Raw genomic sequence first — 16306 nt, 5'->3', positions numbered from 1 at the left:
TTTAAATATTTACAATAGCTACTGCTGAACTGCAAACTACTTTGCACTTCCTATTGCTCCAGTCAATATTCCAAAGAAAAGTAAAATGCATGGATAAGTGTGGCAAAGAGAGGCTTCCTAAACAAAAGGTCTAGTACTAACCTACAGCTTAGAATCACAGAATCACAAGGTTGGAAAGGACCCATTGGATCATCGAGTCCAACCATTCCTAACACTCCCTAAACCATGTCCCTCAGCACTTCATCCACCCGTTCCTTAAACACCTCCAGGGAAGGCGACTTGACCACCTCCTTGGGCAGCCTCTGCCAGTATCCAATGACTCTTAACGTTGTATTTTATATACACATAAAAGATGAAGTATAAATGATAGTGAATAAAGGATAAAATGTAAAGCAAACACACATGAGTTTGCAGTATATGAAAATTTAATTTATAGACTGAGAAACCTAAATTTTGGAGTCTACTTACAGATATCTTCACATGCCAGGTTACAGTTAAACAGACTTCACTTGGTTGGCTAAACATGAACATGCAATACTATTTTGCAAAAATGTAAATGAGACATTGCACCAGGATAACAGTTATGACCCAAGACCTAATGACTTTTGTCCTATTGGCCCAGCACCTGAAGTTCACATGGGATATCCAAGGCCATGTTTACAGCTATTCATTTAACTGTAAATCAAAAACCTGCTTCTGGCTATCGCACAAATCTCTTGATGCCACTGCACTGACTACCTCTTCAATGAATGCAATGGGTGATTTGACACCTGGCTGACACAGCGGCAGTAAAATGGAGACACTTACATTTTAGCATCTTAGTATACAATTTCACAGAATCGTGCCCAGCAAACTTGATTCAATGTCTCAGTGTAGGTTTCTAGTGATACCCGAGATGCCCTAAAGACAGTCAATATAGCAGCTAGGAAGGCTCAGGTCTCCCATAGAGACTGTGTTATACCTACTAGCCCAGCATGGGTACCTTTAGTACTTCAGGCACCTCAAACATCACTAGATTCCTGTGTTTCAACAACTGAGCTTTGCACAAAACTTCATATCTATCTGGATTATTTAAACAGTAACCAAGACTACAGTATCATACCATCTAACAGTCTTCTATTTATCTCACAGTGCCCCTGTGACTTAATAAACACTATTACTTTTTTATTTTTTCAGATGACGATTGAAAGCTTGGGAAAATAAGGCATCTTACCTAATTCCCTCTATCTTTTGTTTGCTTTTAGTCAAATACTTCTGAAAGAACAGAACCAACAAAGAAAGGCTGGATACAAGGAGTATGGGTGACTTTGGGTTGTCTGAATCCAGGCACCACAGAGCCAAGTGAATCTCAACAATCAACCCGTCACATTCTGCCCAGATCATCATTCTCTTTCTTCTAGATTTAGACTGACACTTTTTTCCCTTACAAAGCACTATAGTATTACACTGAAGTAAGAAAGTGAAGAACTACTGAGAAGCAAAAGTGAAGCAGCCTGAAGACTTGGAACAATCATTATTTGTTGATTATCATTATTTTGCCTGTAGGTTATTTGCACAAAATAGAACTCTTTTTAGGTCTGAACTGAAATCAAGTTCATTTATCCCAGAGTACTATTTGTACATGCATTACTGATACGGAAAACGCACACAGCCAGAATGAGTACCCTCTACTTAGGTGTTCCTGTCCTTGGTGCTCATCCCCTGGCTGTGCTCTGACTGCACACAAGCCTCAGAGCCAGGTGCACATTCTGTTCCCAAATGCTTTCCTTTCCTTTGGAGGAAAATCAAAGCACAGAGGTAAGCAGGTTGCTTTAATATATTCCATGAACCATGGATACAGCTATGGTAGACAGCTTTTGACAGATGCTCACTGCAAAAAGTTGCTTGCAAACATTTACAATACTATATCCCTATCTATGGTACATATAAATAACAACATACAGTATTTATTTTGCAGAGATGCAAGAAGATGGTTTTGTTTTACAGAGATGCAAGAAGAGAAAATAAAACTTGCAATGCTCTGTTTTGAGCATCAATAAATTCAGCTGCTCATGTGAGACTAAGGGTAATGTTCATCTAGAAATGACATCACTTAAATCGTCAGTAAAAAATCATATACTAGTTAAGAAAGGAAAATGCAAAGTAAATACAACATGATACGGAAGCTTCTTTGAAGCCTTCCCAAGATGAAATCTGTTACATGAATTGGCAATCTTGTTCTACCTTGTCAAGGTGTTTATGCATATGAAAGAGGCAAGAAAATGCTAACAAGGCATTACTCCGTGAGAATACTTTGAATGTAGCATAACAAATTCATAGCATATCAAGAGTATATCAGCTTTGTTTCTTAATTTATTACAAAGCAAATCTGTGACTTTTTGCTATAGTTTTAGTGTCAAGCACAGTAAAAAAACAAGTGGGCAAACTGGGCTCTTTCTCATCTCACTCTAAGCATAGATTCTACAATAAACCATCACCTTATCAAAATTTAATATTATTTAAACTCTATGCCACACTTTCCACGCATCATCAAAGTAATTTTAAACGTACAATGTGATAGCTGTTTACCAGTACACAGCAACTCTAGAAAGTGAGGGCACGCAATTTTGTTCAATTTTCAGGCAAAAAGGAATGTTCCCTGTCCACCAAAAACTAGAACAGAAGTTTCCACATTGTAACAAAGCCAAAAACCAGCTTTTACTCTTGAAATAGTACCAAAGGATTTTAAATTCAGAGCTAGGACCGTCTAGTCTCAGAGTCCCTGTCGTATTGCTTCTTGTATTACGTGGACACATTTCCTGCACTGACTGAATAACCAGCATCATTTTCTGGCAACACTTGTAGATACCATGCCACATCCAAGGCAGCAACCAGAAAAAATCAAGCTTAATTTATGAGGAAGGACTTGTAATAGCTTAAGATGGTCTGACTCTAAGGCTACATTGAAAAGAACACTTTAAGCAGGAAGATTAACTTGGATCAATACACATTATCATGGAGCATTGTCACTTCCTATCATGTTGGTTAAATGGTACTTTTTTTCAGGATGGAAAAGAACAGAGAAGTCTTGCTCTTCTTTAACTTTCACAGTGACTTCTTTAGAACTTTTCAACAGACCTGATTCCAAAACACATGGAAGTCTGCAAAATGTTGTTGTTGCCCCAAAAGCCTTTCAGCTAGCACCATATTTATTCAGGAGAATGCATATTGCCAAACTCCTCTCGTAAGTAGCAAAGTATTGCAAAAAGACGTGCTACATAAACAAGAGAGAGAAATCCTGCTGAAGCAGATATGCAAGGACTGATGGGCTCAGTTAAATTATTATGTACTTCCAAAGATCTTCACTCTAAATTTGTCACTGACATTTACTTAATGTGTTAACCTGTCAGTTCCTCATTTTCAAAGGAGGAATAATACTTACTCAAGGCTCTCATATAGAAAATTAATGTTTTCAGGGCACTTTAAAAATTAAAATAGCTATATATGTTTGCCAAGCTACCCAGCTGGATTGTGGGCACATTGATTGAGAGCATTTTTGTTGCTGTGGACTGTGCATATATTCTCAGTTTCATTTTCATTGGTTGCTTAATAAAATGTGTGGCCATGGATTACCAATGTAATCTATAAGATACATATATTTGCATAGGAAAAATATGTTGCTTTTATTTCAGGCTCAGAAAGGTGGCTGCTTGCAGGAAAAAGTAGATTCTAGGAATATAAACACTGGCTGCCTTTTTTTTTCCCCCCTCTTCTCTTTTTATCCTAAGCCTAGCAGAGAGAGAAGCCAGTTTGCAAGCTTATCCACTGAAGCCTAAAGGAGCTCATTCAGTACAGCTGAGTATCTGATAAACAGATTATCTAGCTCTGATTATAGACTGCTGGTATTACTGTTGGATGGACATGATACCAACTTGTCTAAACACAAGCCAAACTTCTTTCTGTTGAATGGCTACAGACACTCTTGTACAAGTATATTCCAACATTGAAAAGCACTCTGGCTATTGAATTTCATGAAACAGCACAGCTGCTGCTGCTGCAGAGCTGTGTGACATGGCTCTGCATTTTTGCAAGAGATATATATAACTTATAAGGAGATAAATAGTGCCTGACATGACAACAGGACACGCACCCAACCTGTAGTTGTAACTACAGTTTTCTAGCACATGTATAAACTACTCTATATTCTGTTTGCCTGTCATCTGTAGCTTTCAAACCACTGTGCAAAGAACACTGAGAAAATTATCAAGAACTTAAAAATAGTAATTCAAACTAAAGCATACTTACATGGCACTACAGCTCGTGAGCGATTCTTCTGGATATTTTCCTCCTGCTGCGCAGCGATGGTGGCATTGGGTTCTGCCTGGTAAGCACACAGAGCTTCCCACTCTTTCTCCAGACGATTCTTGTTTTTCAGATGATCTTCCATGTAGGACTGGAATTAAAAGAATATCGTATTAAGCATTGACTTAACTAGGCTAGAAGCTAAGCTAAAAGGAAGTATCTCAGGATAGATAGCCTGGGAATCCTGAGCTTTGGGGACAAAACACAGTCTTATGGCTAATTCATTCACTTAAAGAGAGTTATCTTTAAGCTTATTTGTGCTACACAAAATAAGAATGCTAACATGTACCAGTGCTAACAAAGAAGAAATGCTTGAAAACCCTAGCTGCCAAGCTTCAGGAGAAAACTCTCCTTCGGTCCCTAGAAAATGTACAACCAAATGTCTCATTATCAGGCAATGAAAAAGAAAAAGAAGTCCATTGAAAAAAAAAATACTTACTACAACAAAAGCTCATGTCAAAACAAAGGCTTTCAAAACTAAATTTCAAGCACATATGCAAGCCACAACAACGATACATTTGTTGATGAGAACTAAAAAACTGCCAGCCTGAAGTGTCATGGCTCAAGCACTAGGTCATTAGGAACTCATCCTGCACATGGACTGACACAGAGAGGGACTTGAACTGAGATGGTGCTGTTAATTAATATTAATAGATGTTGTTAAAGATTGGACCTGGCATTCAATAGTCAACCCTGCTGGAAGAAGCATGACCAAAGGAAAATTAACTGGCTGTGATAGGAATGATGGCCTATCAGAATACATTGGTGCAAGTCTTCAGTTTTTAAGAGCTCCCAAGGCTAGAGATTCAGGACAGCAGTGGATGAGGAATTCAGTTTCCGAGGTTTACCAAAAGTGAACTAAAACCCTATTCCTCCACCCTCTGGAGCTGAAAAGCATCCAAGAAGTTAAGGGAAGAGGCCAGAAAGAAGGAAGGGTGAGGAGAACCAGAAATCTTCCTCTCCCTTTAACATGAAAATTAAGAAAGCGATCACCCTGGTACTGTAAACTTATTTATACAGCCAAATTACCTTTCAGAGCCTGTTATATTCTCCAACAGTAAGCAACAGAATAATCTCACTTATACCCAGTTCATATTTGTAAATTAAACTCCATGCTGCCTTTACAAGGTAGGTTGAAGTTAACATCCTTAAACAGATTTAAAAAGGGACAGACCATTTAGAGGACAGACTCAGGGTCTGCACAGGGTTTAGGAGCAGAGCTGTGGGTGCCTCTGACCCAAACGCTGGTCAAAGCAGTTCCTGCTGGAGCACTTACTAATACAGCCCAATCTGTAGCAACACTTGTCTAGAAAAAGCTCATGGAAAGGATTCACTGAAATGCGTAAGAAGAAGTTTAATTGCTTACAAAACCTTTTCCGTAGACAATCTCTGTTATGTTGAATAGTGCTCCCCAAACATTATTTAAAGAAGAAAGGCTCTCATGCCCTCTCAGCAGGTTTAACAGAAGGTGCAAAAAGCTTGCAGCTTGTCTTCTGCCAAATAGGAGCTCTGCTAAAGCTGTTGCTCTGCTGTGCTTCCCACCCGACTGGCGAAGCAGGATACTGCTTTCTATTGCAGCTTGAATGTTTTTTCGGTTACAAAAGAGCTCCTGCCACATAGCTTTGTTTTGTGCAGGGTTTGTTGGTGTGTGTGTCTTTACATGAGATTTTGCAAATCAAATCTGGTATTGAAAAGCAATTCAAGATGTGACACTTCCAGAAAGGATATCTTTAAAGACATAGAAATATATTGCATCAGAAGAAAGGTTTCTAAGGGAGGTGAAAAATAGCAGTGGCCTAGATACAAGGAAAACACCTACTGTGTGATTGCTTCTTTTCTATAACAAACGAAAGAGCATTGCAGTGGACAGTGCCGTGACCTGACGGATTGGGAGCTGGGAAAGCTGTGCAGTGCTGTCGTGTGTTAGGGGAGTGGGTCAGCTAACACATTCCCAGCTTTAACCTCCAAATTAACAGGAGAAAACCATCCTCTGGTAGGTTGCTTGTCCTTGCCAAAGGCTGTTGCTGCTGGGAAAAGGAGGGAGGCTAAAGATCCCATTCTTTTATCCTAGTAAACCTGTTTGTAGATACGTATACCAAACATAAATATATATGTACATATAATCTCTCCTGAGCAGGACTAGTTGGTATATAAGAATTTTTATGAAGGAAATGGAAAAAAACAGCAAGATCTTACAATACCACCGAGCCAAGACTCCTGGCTTCAGTAAAGATGTTTAGCATGCAGCAGGCAGAGATCAGGCAGTCAAGGACCAGCCTGTAGCATATTCCCATTTTAAACCACAGTTTTATAATCTGATTCATTTTGATATGCCCATCTCTGATGTCCCATAGACTTCAGGGACATTTTATGCAGATGTACAGATCTGCCAACACTGAATCTCTCCAAACTATTGCGAGATCCTTGAAGCTGCAGGAGAAGGGCCATGAACATTTGATTCCTCTGAGATGGCAAGGAGCTTCCTGTTGGCTCCAAATTGTCTATTTAATGATTTCAAGGATTGTATTTTAAAAAGAAATTTTGTTTTCTTTTTATATCATCAAATGTGACACAGCTAAAGTAATACAATTGCTTCTACTGCACATAATAACTCATCTCTCTTTAAAAAGGAATACCGTTCTTATTTTTACCTTTCTTTTTGCGAGAATCCTGAGCGTAAAGAGAAATGAATATTCAAATGAAAGCACGCCAAAATCTTTACTTTAAACAGACAACCACTTTTTGTGTAGTTTCAACACCTGCATCGCATGGATCAGATTCACAGGGCACTTCCTGACAGATCTTGAAAAGGTGCTTCACTCTTTCAACAGACCAATGAAAGGTTCTGCACAATATGAACATCTGCTTTACACATGTTTAAAAAAGCTACTGAGAAAGAAGCTTGCTTTAAAACATTTAGGAGTCAGACAATTCCCTCAGAGTTAAGTAATCTTTCATTCATGGTCCTTCAGAACCCCTACACTCATCCTCATTTTGTTAAACAGAAGCTCAGTGATTTTGAAACACTCCCTTGAAAACTGCTGGATGTACATTAAATTGGGTGGAACTTCTGATATTTTAGAAATTGTACGTCTACTCAAATCCACTCCCTAATTAGGATGTTTTCACGACACACTCTGCAGTGTTTGCCTGGTACAAAAGAAATTCATTACCAACATGTCAAACACGCACATGATTTTCCTTGTCCCAGAGCAGCAGGTAAAATAAATAGAGGTTGTCACCACTGTTATTGTAACATTCCTCAAAGCTTGCTGAAAAAGGTAGAGGTCTGGTCTCACCAATATACCCACATAAGGACAAATCCTGTAATCCCAAGTATATGCTATTATTTAAACAAACACTGTCTGCTTGGACAGATCTCCTGATGTACTATAAATTCCATTAAGTCTTAATTTTCTTTCCACAGTGCCTCACCTGCAAGGACAATTGGCAGCCCAGTTCATACCTTCTCTCGTTTGCAGATGAGATACTCTTTATGCCAAACATGTTATGGGGATAAGGAGGATGCATCGATGTTATGTGGAGAGGGGAGAATGTGTTGTAACATCTGTTATTATTGTGTGAGACGTGCCAGTCGTAAGGTAAAAGATGAGATTTCAGCTAGAGGATGAAAAACTGTCCCAGGGACAATGAACCTCTGGCCAAGAGAAGCAGTGCCAGTGGCACATATTAAGACAGATTCAGCGTGTCTGAACATGGGCACAAAGCCAGAGCACAACAGCCTGGCTTGGCTTTCGTAAAACTTCCTGAGCACTCAGTCGGTGTTGTAATATGGTGTCAAACTCTCTTGTAAGGAGTTGCATCCAGTGGGTGCTCTGTGACTAAATTAAGGTTAACAAATGTAACAATTAAATTCTTATTGTCTGATCAGTCTCTAAATACCTTCTTCAGGTAGTATGGTTTGCATTTGTCAAGATATCTGTCTTAAAAATTTGGTTTTTATCAGCTGATGTTCAGCTATTACAAAAAGTGGTTATTTTTAACAACTTACTTCCAATACGGTACTTGATTAGACTTTCTTTACATGACTGAGGATGTCTCTTTTAATGAAAAGATGGGCAACTGTTAAATTGGCAGACCTTGACAAGTCTAATCGAATCTCAAATGTCCACTGAAGAAGTGGATAGGACATTATCTTAATCCTTCTGAATGGTAACCACTCGAATTCACACCTTTCACCAAACAGTGTGAGAGCCACTGCTTTCAAACTGCTACTGCTTTTTGCAGAGATGCAGAGGGCCAGGCAGGGCTGTGGTGCTTCACTGCAGTCCTCTGACAGAATTTGGATACGAGAGAATTGGACTTAGCTGCTACATAGCAAATTGTGCACTAAATGATTGTATTTGAAAAAAAAATAAATTGTTCTGTTGTTCTCTCCAATTGACTTAAGTAAAGGATGTTTTTGCCTTTGTTCCTTGCTAACTTGTAGACTACACTGCTCTGGCACAGGACACCCCAGTATTTTTGCTACTCTGCTTAAACAAAGACAAAATTCTTTGTCTTCTTCAGTACAAACTACACTGACTATAGGTAAGAGAAAAAACTTTTCTGCATAAATCCAATTTGCTTTCAGCACAGCACATTATTTTCTCCTTTCTTTTTCTAACTTAATACCTTATCATTAGCAGCTTCACAGTAAACTTCTCAGTTCCCACCCATACTACTAGCAGCGCATTAGAATTCAGAGACAGAAGAAGCCTATCTGATTACCCATTTCCAGGCTGTCAAATAATCCCTTGTTTCTTGTACTTCACTAAGAAACTTTGCTAATATTTAGGTATCCTGTATCTGAAGTAGAAGCCTAAAACACAGTTTATGACTATTCCTCTGGACACAAACTCTTCTGAACTACACACTGTATTCCCGGAAAAAGTCAAATATTTTCAATAAGAAGTAGTAGTCCTCATTTGAGATAGCTTTTTTCATAGGAATGCAAACAATATTACTTTTCTATTCCAAACTTAGTTTGCTACCAATTGTCACCACTACATTAATTTCAACCCTGGTTTGTTCACACAGAATACTGCTGTTCTGTAGCATTTCTGTTGTACATCTTTTAGTGTCTTCATATATCATGAATTAATGGATCTGTACAAACTATAGGCATGTCTTGTGACTCTGTCCTCCAAAGATAATTCAACTTTATTATTTGTGTTGTGTGTTTTCAGGTCTAAGGTTTTAAAACTTCTGAATTATTCCTCTGTCATCACTTCTGTGCAGAACTTAACACTACCACTCGTAAAAGACGTTAAGTGGCTTCCACCCACTTCCAGATCATTATTTAAAAAGTTACATATAATTGGATATAGCAGTAATTCCTGTATTCTGCCAGACACTCCCATACATAGCTTTTGATCATTACTCTTTGTATATCATCCTTTAGCCACATTTCAATCCACGTAATTGTCTTCCAAAAAAAAAAAAAAAGACATTATTTTTTCAATTAACTATTCATGAGACAGTTTCAAGGCTTTATTAAAACTTGGATATATTATATCTGTTGTTTTCACTTCTTCTACTGGTTTTGTAATTTTAGTTAAATAAAAAGCAATCAAGTTTGTCCAGGTAAGATTTATTCTTTATAAAATTATGCACATTCTTACTCATTGTGCAGCTATCCAATAGAAAAGATTAGCAAGCGCACAAAGGAAAGATTCCAGCCTTCTGTATTCTCTCAGATGAGATCCTCACACTTATCTCCCTTTTACGCCCTTGAAAAATCTCTTGCTAGATAATCAGCAATTTCTTTTTCAATATGTGTTCCATTATTTTCTAGGTCTGGAGTCTAGACTCAGGGAATAGCAATAGAAAGGTTCATTTCTCTTCTCCGCTTTCCTTCTCTCCACTACTCTTTCATAAAACAATGATTAGTTTATTCTTCTATTTTTGGTTCACCCACACTGGTCCAAATCTGCTCAAATAAAGTTCCTCGAGATGTCACTATTAGAATCCTGACCCATATTCAGACCATGCAGAGCACCACAATATTTCTTCACATTTTCTAAGCATTTCTCACACCACCTAACACAGTTTCATAGCAATACTGAAGTTACTTTGGGCTCTTCCTTGTTTACAGAAAGTCAGTCTTTCTCTCTGAGCTGCCGAAGCGCTCTTGCAGAGACTGAGGGCTGGGAGCTTACCACATGTTTCAAAGAATACTCTCAGTGGTGCCCCATGTAGAAGAAAACACAGAGGCAGAGCCAAACTATGCCCCTACCTTTCCTACCTTTCTTCCTTAACGAAGCAGACCTTAAATACAAAGAGGAAGCACTACCTGAACCTGTTTGAGTCTTTCAGTCAACTAATACATTAATAAAATCTATTTTCTCCAATGGTTACAGTGCTGTTGAAGTATCATAGATGTTTCTGATGCTCAGACCCACCCACCTCGCAATACTGCAGTCTATAGCTGTTACCAAGACCAACTCCACCTCTGAAACGTCACTTCCTAATGGTTGTTAGAACCATTAGGCTTTATTCCTAGCATGCAAATCAAGTTTTCAATGTTAACTGTAGAGAAGCATGACTTTATTGAGCTAGTTACATTGAATTTTTATATATATATATATACACAAAAATTAAAATATGTGTCTGTACATACATATAGATTTTGTTGTAGCAACTCACTGTCAGTACTTCACAGAACTCATATCTGGAAGAAATCCCACTGAATTAACATCTGGCTATAAAATTCCCCATACCTGCAATCCTGTAGAGTGCTTTGCATCCACCACTAGGAATGGAAACAGTACTGACTTTACTGGAGCCAAGATTTCATCATCTGATTGGCCAGTTCCAGCTGGAGGGTTCTTTCTCATTTCTAACTTGTCCTGTGCTGTCCTAGATGTCCTGATCTTACCAGTGAGAACTGTCTAAGGTAAACACAAATGAAAAATTCTAGAAAATAAAAACATGGGAAATGCACTAAGATATCATATTTCCTCCTGAGTGTTTGGAATCTTATTACTGCCATAATGTGCTTTGATCTATGTTTTTTCTTAATTATCAGCACCTGAATACACCAGTGAAAAGAATAGATTTGAAGCCTTTTCAATTAATTATTGAAAAACTACTATGAAGCTTTACTAGTAATTTGGCATGAACCACTACTAATATCACACGTAATATTGTAGGTGTTGAAGGAAAACAAAACCAATCCAGGAGGCAATTCTCTGACAAAGCAACTATTCAACCTGGTCAAGAATAATATCCCTAGATTGTTTCAAATATTATTAGGAAATAAGTTAACTTCCATCGTGATGTCAGCCAACAATAAAAAATGACATTCAGTAGTCTCAATTTCATATTTTTAGATGTAAAGATTATTGTAAACAACTAAACATATATACAGAGAGCACAGCCATGCTTTAAGCATACCATTGAAAATAATTTTAAATTATTGCCCTTGCATTTCTAGAGACATATCGTCTTTGCAGAAGCAGTGTATGGCATTATCTACCAGACTGGAAGATAAAGCAACTTTTAGAATAATGACTGCAATTCAGTCATTATTTATTTGTAATGTACATTAAATGGCAACCTATACACCATTTACCTAAATTAATATACTCTTGATGTATACCACTGCCTCCCCTCTCTTAATGCTCTGATAATAGAGTTTTGTAACTTGTAAAAGGATTACTACAATCCAATCAGCAGGTGCTGGGATCAGTGTGTGTCAGACAAACATTCACTAATCTCTTTTCTTACAGCTCCCAGCTTGCAAAGGTGGTCAATGAAATCCCAGTGAAATGGCTGGATACAACCTGGTGTGGACTGATGCAAGTTTTCAGTTCTGGAGGAAACCTTGGAAGACACATGCGATACTAAGCACTGTTGGTATCAGCAGTGATGGAGGCAGTTATGCTTTTGAAAGGAAAAGTAGCTAAGAAATTAAACACTAAAAAAACCAGAATGGTTCATTATGAAATATTTACAATACCTGGCTCTCTAAATATAGCAAAAGACGAAGAAATTTGCTCCACAAAGAATCTATTCTCAAGGATTATCAGCTACTTAATGGTGTCTTCTAGGTCTTAAAATACAACCACCTCCATCTCCTCCTCCTTACCCCTTTCTTGAAATCTAAATTACGCCTATGAAGTTTCACCCCTGCAATTACTTTGCTTTAAATAAACCTCAACAAAAAGGAGAAGATGATTACCATAAAAGGAATATAATTTGCTCCCTTACAATCTCTGTATTTCTATAGCTCCTTCTGTCCAACTGTCTGCAAGTACTCACATTACTTCTGCAGGGGAGGCAAGTATCATTGCTGTTTCACAGAAGGGAAATAAAAGGGCAGAAACGTCAAAGCAAATTTCCTGGGGTCACAGAATATGCTCCTAAAACACTTATTTTGCAGGGAAATTCCGAACTCAGTCTTCTTGACCACTGTTTTCCTTTTCCCACGATCATGTTTATAGAATGGGTGAGAGGTTGTGCAACCTTCACAAATCTGTATCTGATAAAATTTTTGTAATTAGAGCATACCAAATGTTCTAACTGCAATGAAATTAGAACAGGTTTCAGTTTGGGGGTTTTGTTTAAGAGTACAAGGCTTAAGTGGTTGATGAGTAGGGGAATTTAATTTATGCATGTGTTAGATCCCATGCCAAACTAAATAATAAAGATATAAAAGATTAATCAGCCAAAATCAGTTTCTGGGTTTTCTTTACTTCTTATGGTAGATTTCACAATAAAGTCTTGAATCTTAAATAGCCTTTAAATAAAGGAAGTACGTTCTTTCAATAAATTGGAGCGCTAGACCTCCTAGCCAAATACTGCTACTTCACAGCATGGGACATGTAGCTTCTTAAAAACAAAAATAAATCCAAACAATAGAAACCACAATCCTCCTCATTAAAGACAACTCCACAGTACAGGAACTCATGCCAAAGACAGTGTAAGTTGCATTTGTCAACTAAAACATTTTGGGAAATGCTTCTGTTAGTTTTGATAAAAAGCAAAAGCACAAGCTACACAATTGAGTAAAAGAGTAGTAGTAAAACTCAAAAAAAAAAAAGAAAAATTAAGTCCTTTGACTCTGTAATAATTATGGACACCCAATTCCACTCTTACAGGAAACTGCAATTTTATTCTTACGTATTAAACCTATTTTTCAGATGGTCTCTTCTTCTCACTTTATTTTTTATTAATGAATTCAATATCGTGCCACAATCCAAGACATATTTGTGACTCATTTACGTGCTTGCTAGTGATGTTGTGTGTCTGAAACCAAAACTTTAAAAATATATTACTACATACTAATTACCTAGCTGAAAACACAAACCCAAAATCCCTACTCTCTTCCTCTCCAAGCCGTGCTAATTCAATTAAACATCTAAATTCGAGTTCCCAATTGGGTACTCTATTTGCAAATTTAGATTTTACTGAATTAAAATATGTGTTTCTTTTCAGAGTACTTGTACAGTCATCTTAATTTACTATATCTATAAAAAACTACCAACAGATAAATATAGAATTCTGAAAACGTCATGTTTAAAAATAAACTTCTCTTCAAGCATGGTCAAGTTCTTCAGGGATAATGAGACTAGGAAAGCCCAAGCAATCATGACCGAGAACATCAAAGTGATACAGCACACGATATGATTTACAGATAGTATGGCAAGTTATGCCTCTGCTAGGCAGTGGCCATCTTGAGAATAAAAAGGAAAATATTAGTTCTACAGATGTAACATACCTGCTAGAGCAAAGAGATAGACAGTAATAGTCTTACTACTCTTCTTAAATATGTGAATAAAAGTGTGCTTCTCCAGAAGCAAATAATGACTTACAAAGGAAAACCCCTTTGCTCTTCAGTCTTTTTTGTTAAAAAAAAAAGGTATCAAAATTGATAGTGCGAGTCAACACAAACACACACACAGGTTTATGTAAAAATTGAGAAAACGCAACGTGAAATCCAACAACTTTTGCAACCCATACACACAGCCTAGCAGCAGAATATACATAAGCACAAGTGAACATATGGTCACCTGTGAGAAAATGCAGGGAAAGCACAGGCTACATAATCAGCTTTTCCTTCGAAAACTCCTGTAACAGCCAGAAGACAGGAAACTTCAAATTCCACGAACACCTTCAATGGTCAAATCCTCACACTCAAGACTGTTTTGGAAACACAGAGAAGCAACCCAATTAGAGTAACTGTCAGAGAGAACAGTAAGCAGTGAAGAAACACCTTTTCCACAGAATTAAGTTCAGGAGTTAACAGAGATAACTGTGGGAGAAGACATGCCTGACTCCTGCCCTATTCCTTCCATGCCACAGTCACAGTCACAGCCACAGCCAAACCAGCATGCAGCAGGAGATGGAGGATGCTGGCCAGGAGAAAGATGCAGCTGCCATCTACCCAGCTCCCAAATTCACAAAAAGTGTTCCCTTTTTTTAGGTAACCTTTTACCTGTGCTCCATGGGATTTTCAGCTGAGGTTGGTCTAGCTCAGTGATTCTCAAATTCTCAAATATTTTTCTCTAAACAGCATTCAAAAAGTGATTGTGAAGTGATGGTAGAGAAACTTTAGAAGTGTATAAGCTAAGACATCCTACCTACTCTCAGGACTCTTGCATTTCCATGGAAGCCAGTAAGGGAAGAAGAAGTTTGAGGAACACTGGCCTCATCCACAGATGAGAATATTTGAAGTGACAGAGGGCAAGAGAAGAACAGTGGAAAGACAATGCAAAATAGGGCAGAAAAGAGCCCAAGAACAGATTGTGGATGTCAACAAAGTGACATAATGAAAGAAGGCACTGTATTGCAAAGAAAGAAAATCAGAAACACAAAAACCAAAACACAGCAAATGAAGAAAGTGCTAAAAGAAGAAAACTTTGGTTATAACTGTTAACTGCTAACATTTCCTCATGTGCTGTTTCTTTTCCTCAGAACACCTCCCTTCCCATGCTGAACCAAGGAGAAAACGTTGAGAGGGACAGTGGTAGTTTTGAGGAGACAGTACAAGTACTGCTTACTGCTAAACAGAACAGTAAAGCAAAATGAAGAACCTAAAATTCATTGTGTGTGTGCATCTGCATGTGTGCAATGGCTAAGGAAGCAGCAGATCTGGAATATATTCTTGAAGAAAACTGTTGCCAACTCAGAAGAGACTCAAGAAATGATTAGATGGCATCCTTTACCCTCACAGAAATAGCTAACTATAGTCTGCAAATCTTTAGTTTGGTTTTCACAAGCTTTTCCAAATTTTATTTAATATCTTTCAGCCAGCTCTCCTAATATGGCATAGTTTGCTCTTCGATAATGAGACCAAAACTAAACTTACAGAATCGAACCTTACAAAACCAGTGCAATGCTCTTTTACACTTTCATGTCATACTTTCATGTTTTAAAAAAAGACTAACGAGAGACAAAAAAGGGCAAAAATATTACCCTTCAATATGATCCTTTTTCTATTAAAGTAAATATAAGTTGTTGTGAAAGCAGAGCACTGGGAGACTGGAGAATGTATATCTAATCCCGCCTCTGCTTCTGACCTTAAGGTTAGTCTTGGTCAAGACAGTCCCCTGTCTGTGCTTGAGCCTCCTCAAACCAAAAAGACAGGATAATGATATTGACCTTTAAGAACAGCTTTGAACCTACTGATCAAAAGTGTTATGTAAGAGTTGGCTTATTATTATTTTGGTTACTGAAGCAGACTTCACTGAAGTAACTTTGGTTACTGAAGAAGACTTGAAAGGCTTCTGGTGACTTTAATCAAAATTTCTTGTATCAGAATCCTACCTGAAGGACAAAGTTTCTCAAAATTCCACATGTGAGGATACACATGTGGTAAGTCAAAGGCTGGTACATATCCTCAGATATTGCAGAGGTTTTTTGACTCCAGGGGAACTTTAAATGATGGAAAAGTAATTTCTGGACTTTCAATTATTTCTCATGTATTAGGCACCATTAGAATATTCAGTACATTAATAGT

General features: G+C 37.8%; 1 protein-coding gene across 1 annotated transcript in view; it reads right to left on the bottom strand.

The window, feature by feature from the left end:
- Positions 1-16306, bottom strand: part of PTPRN2 (protein tyrosine phosphatase receptor type N2) — a 653541-nt gene that overhangs the window by 59146 nt on the left and 578089 nt on the right. Inside the window, exon 15 of the mRNA XM_054058934.1 lies at positions 4285-4432. Within this exon, the coding sequence (XP_053914909.1) occupies positions 4285-4432 (148 nt within the window). The remainder of the gene's footprint in view (positions 1-4284; positions 4433-16306) is intronic.

Source organism: Cuculus canorus, chromosome 2 (assembly GCF_017976375.1).
Source record: "Cuculus canorus isolate bCucCan1 chromosome 2, bCucCan1.pri, whole genome shotgun sequence".
NCBI lineage: Eukaryota > Metazoa > Chordata > Aves > Cuculiformes > Cuculidae > Cuculus > Cuculus canorus.
Note: the sequence above shows the minus strand (reverse complement) of the source record. Positions and strands in the feature narration are given on the sequence as shown.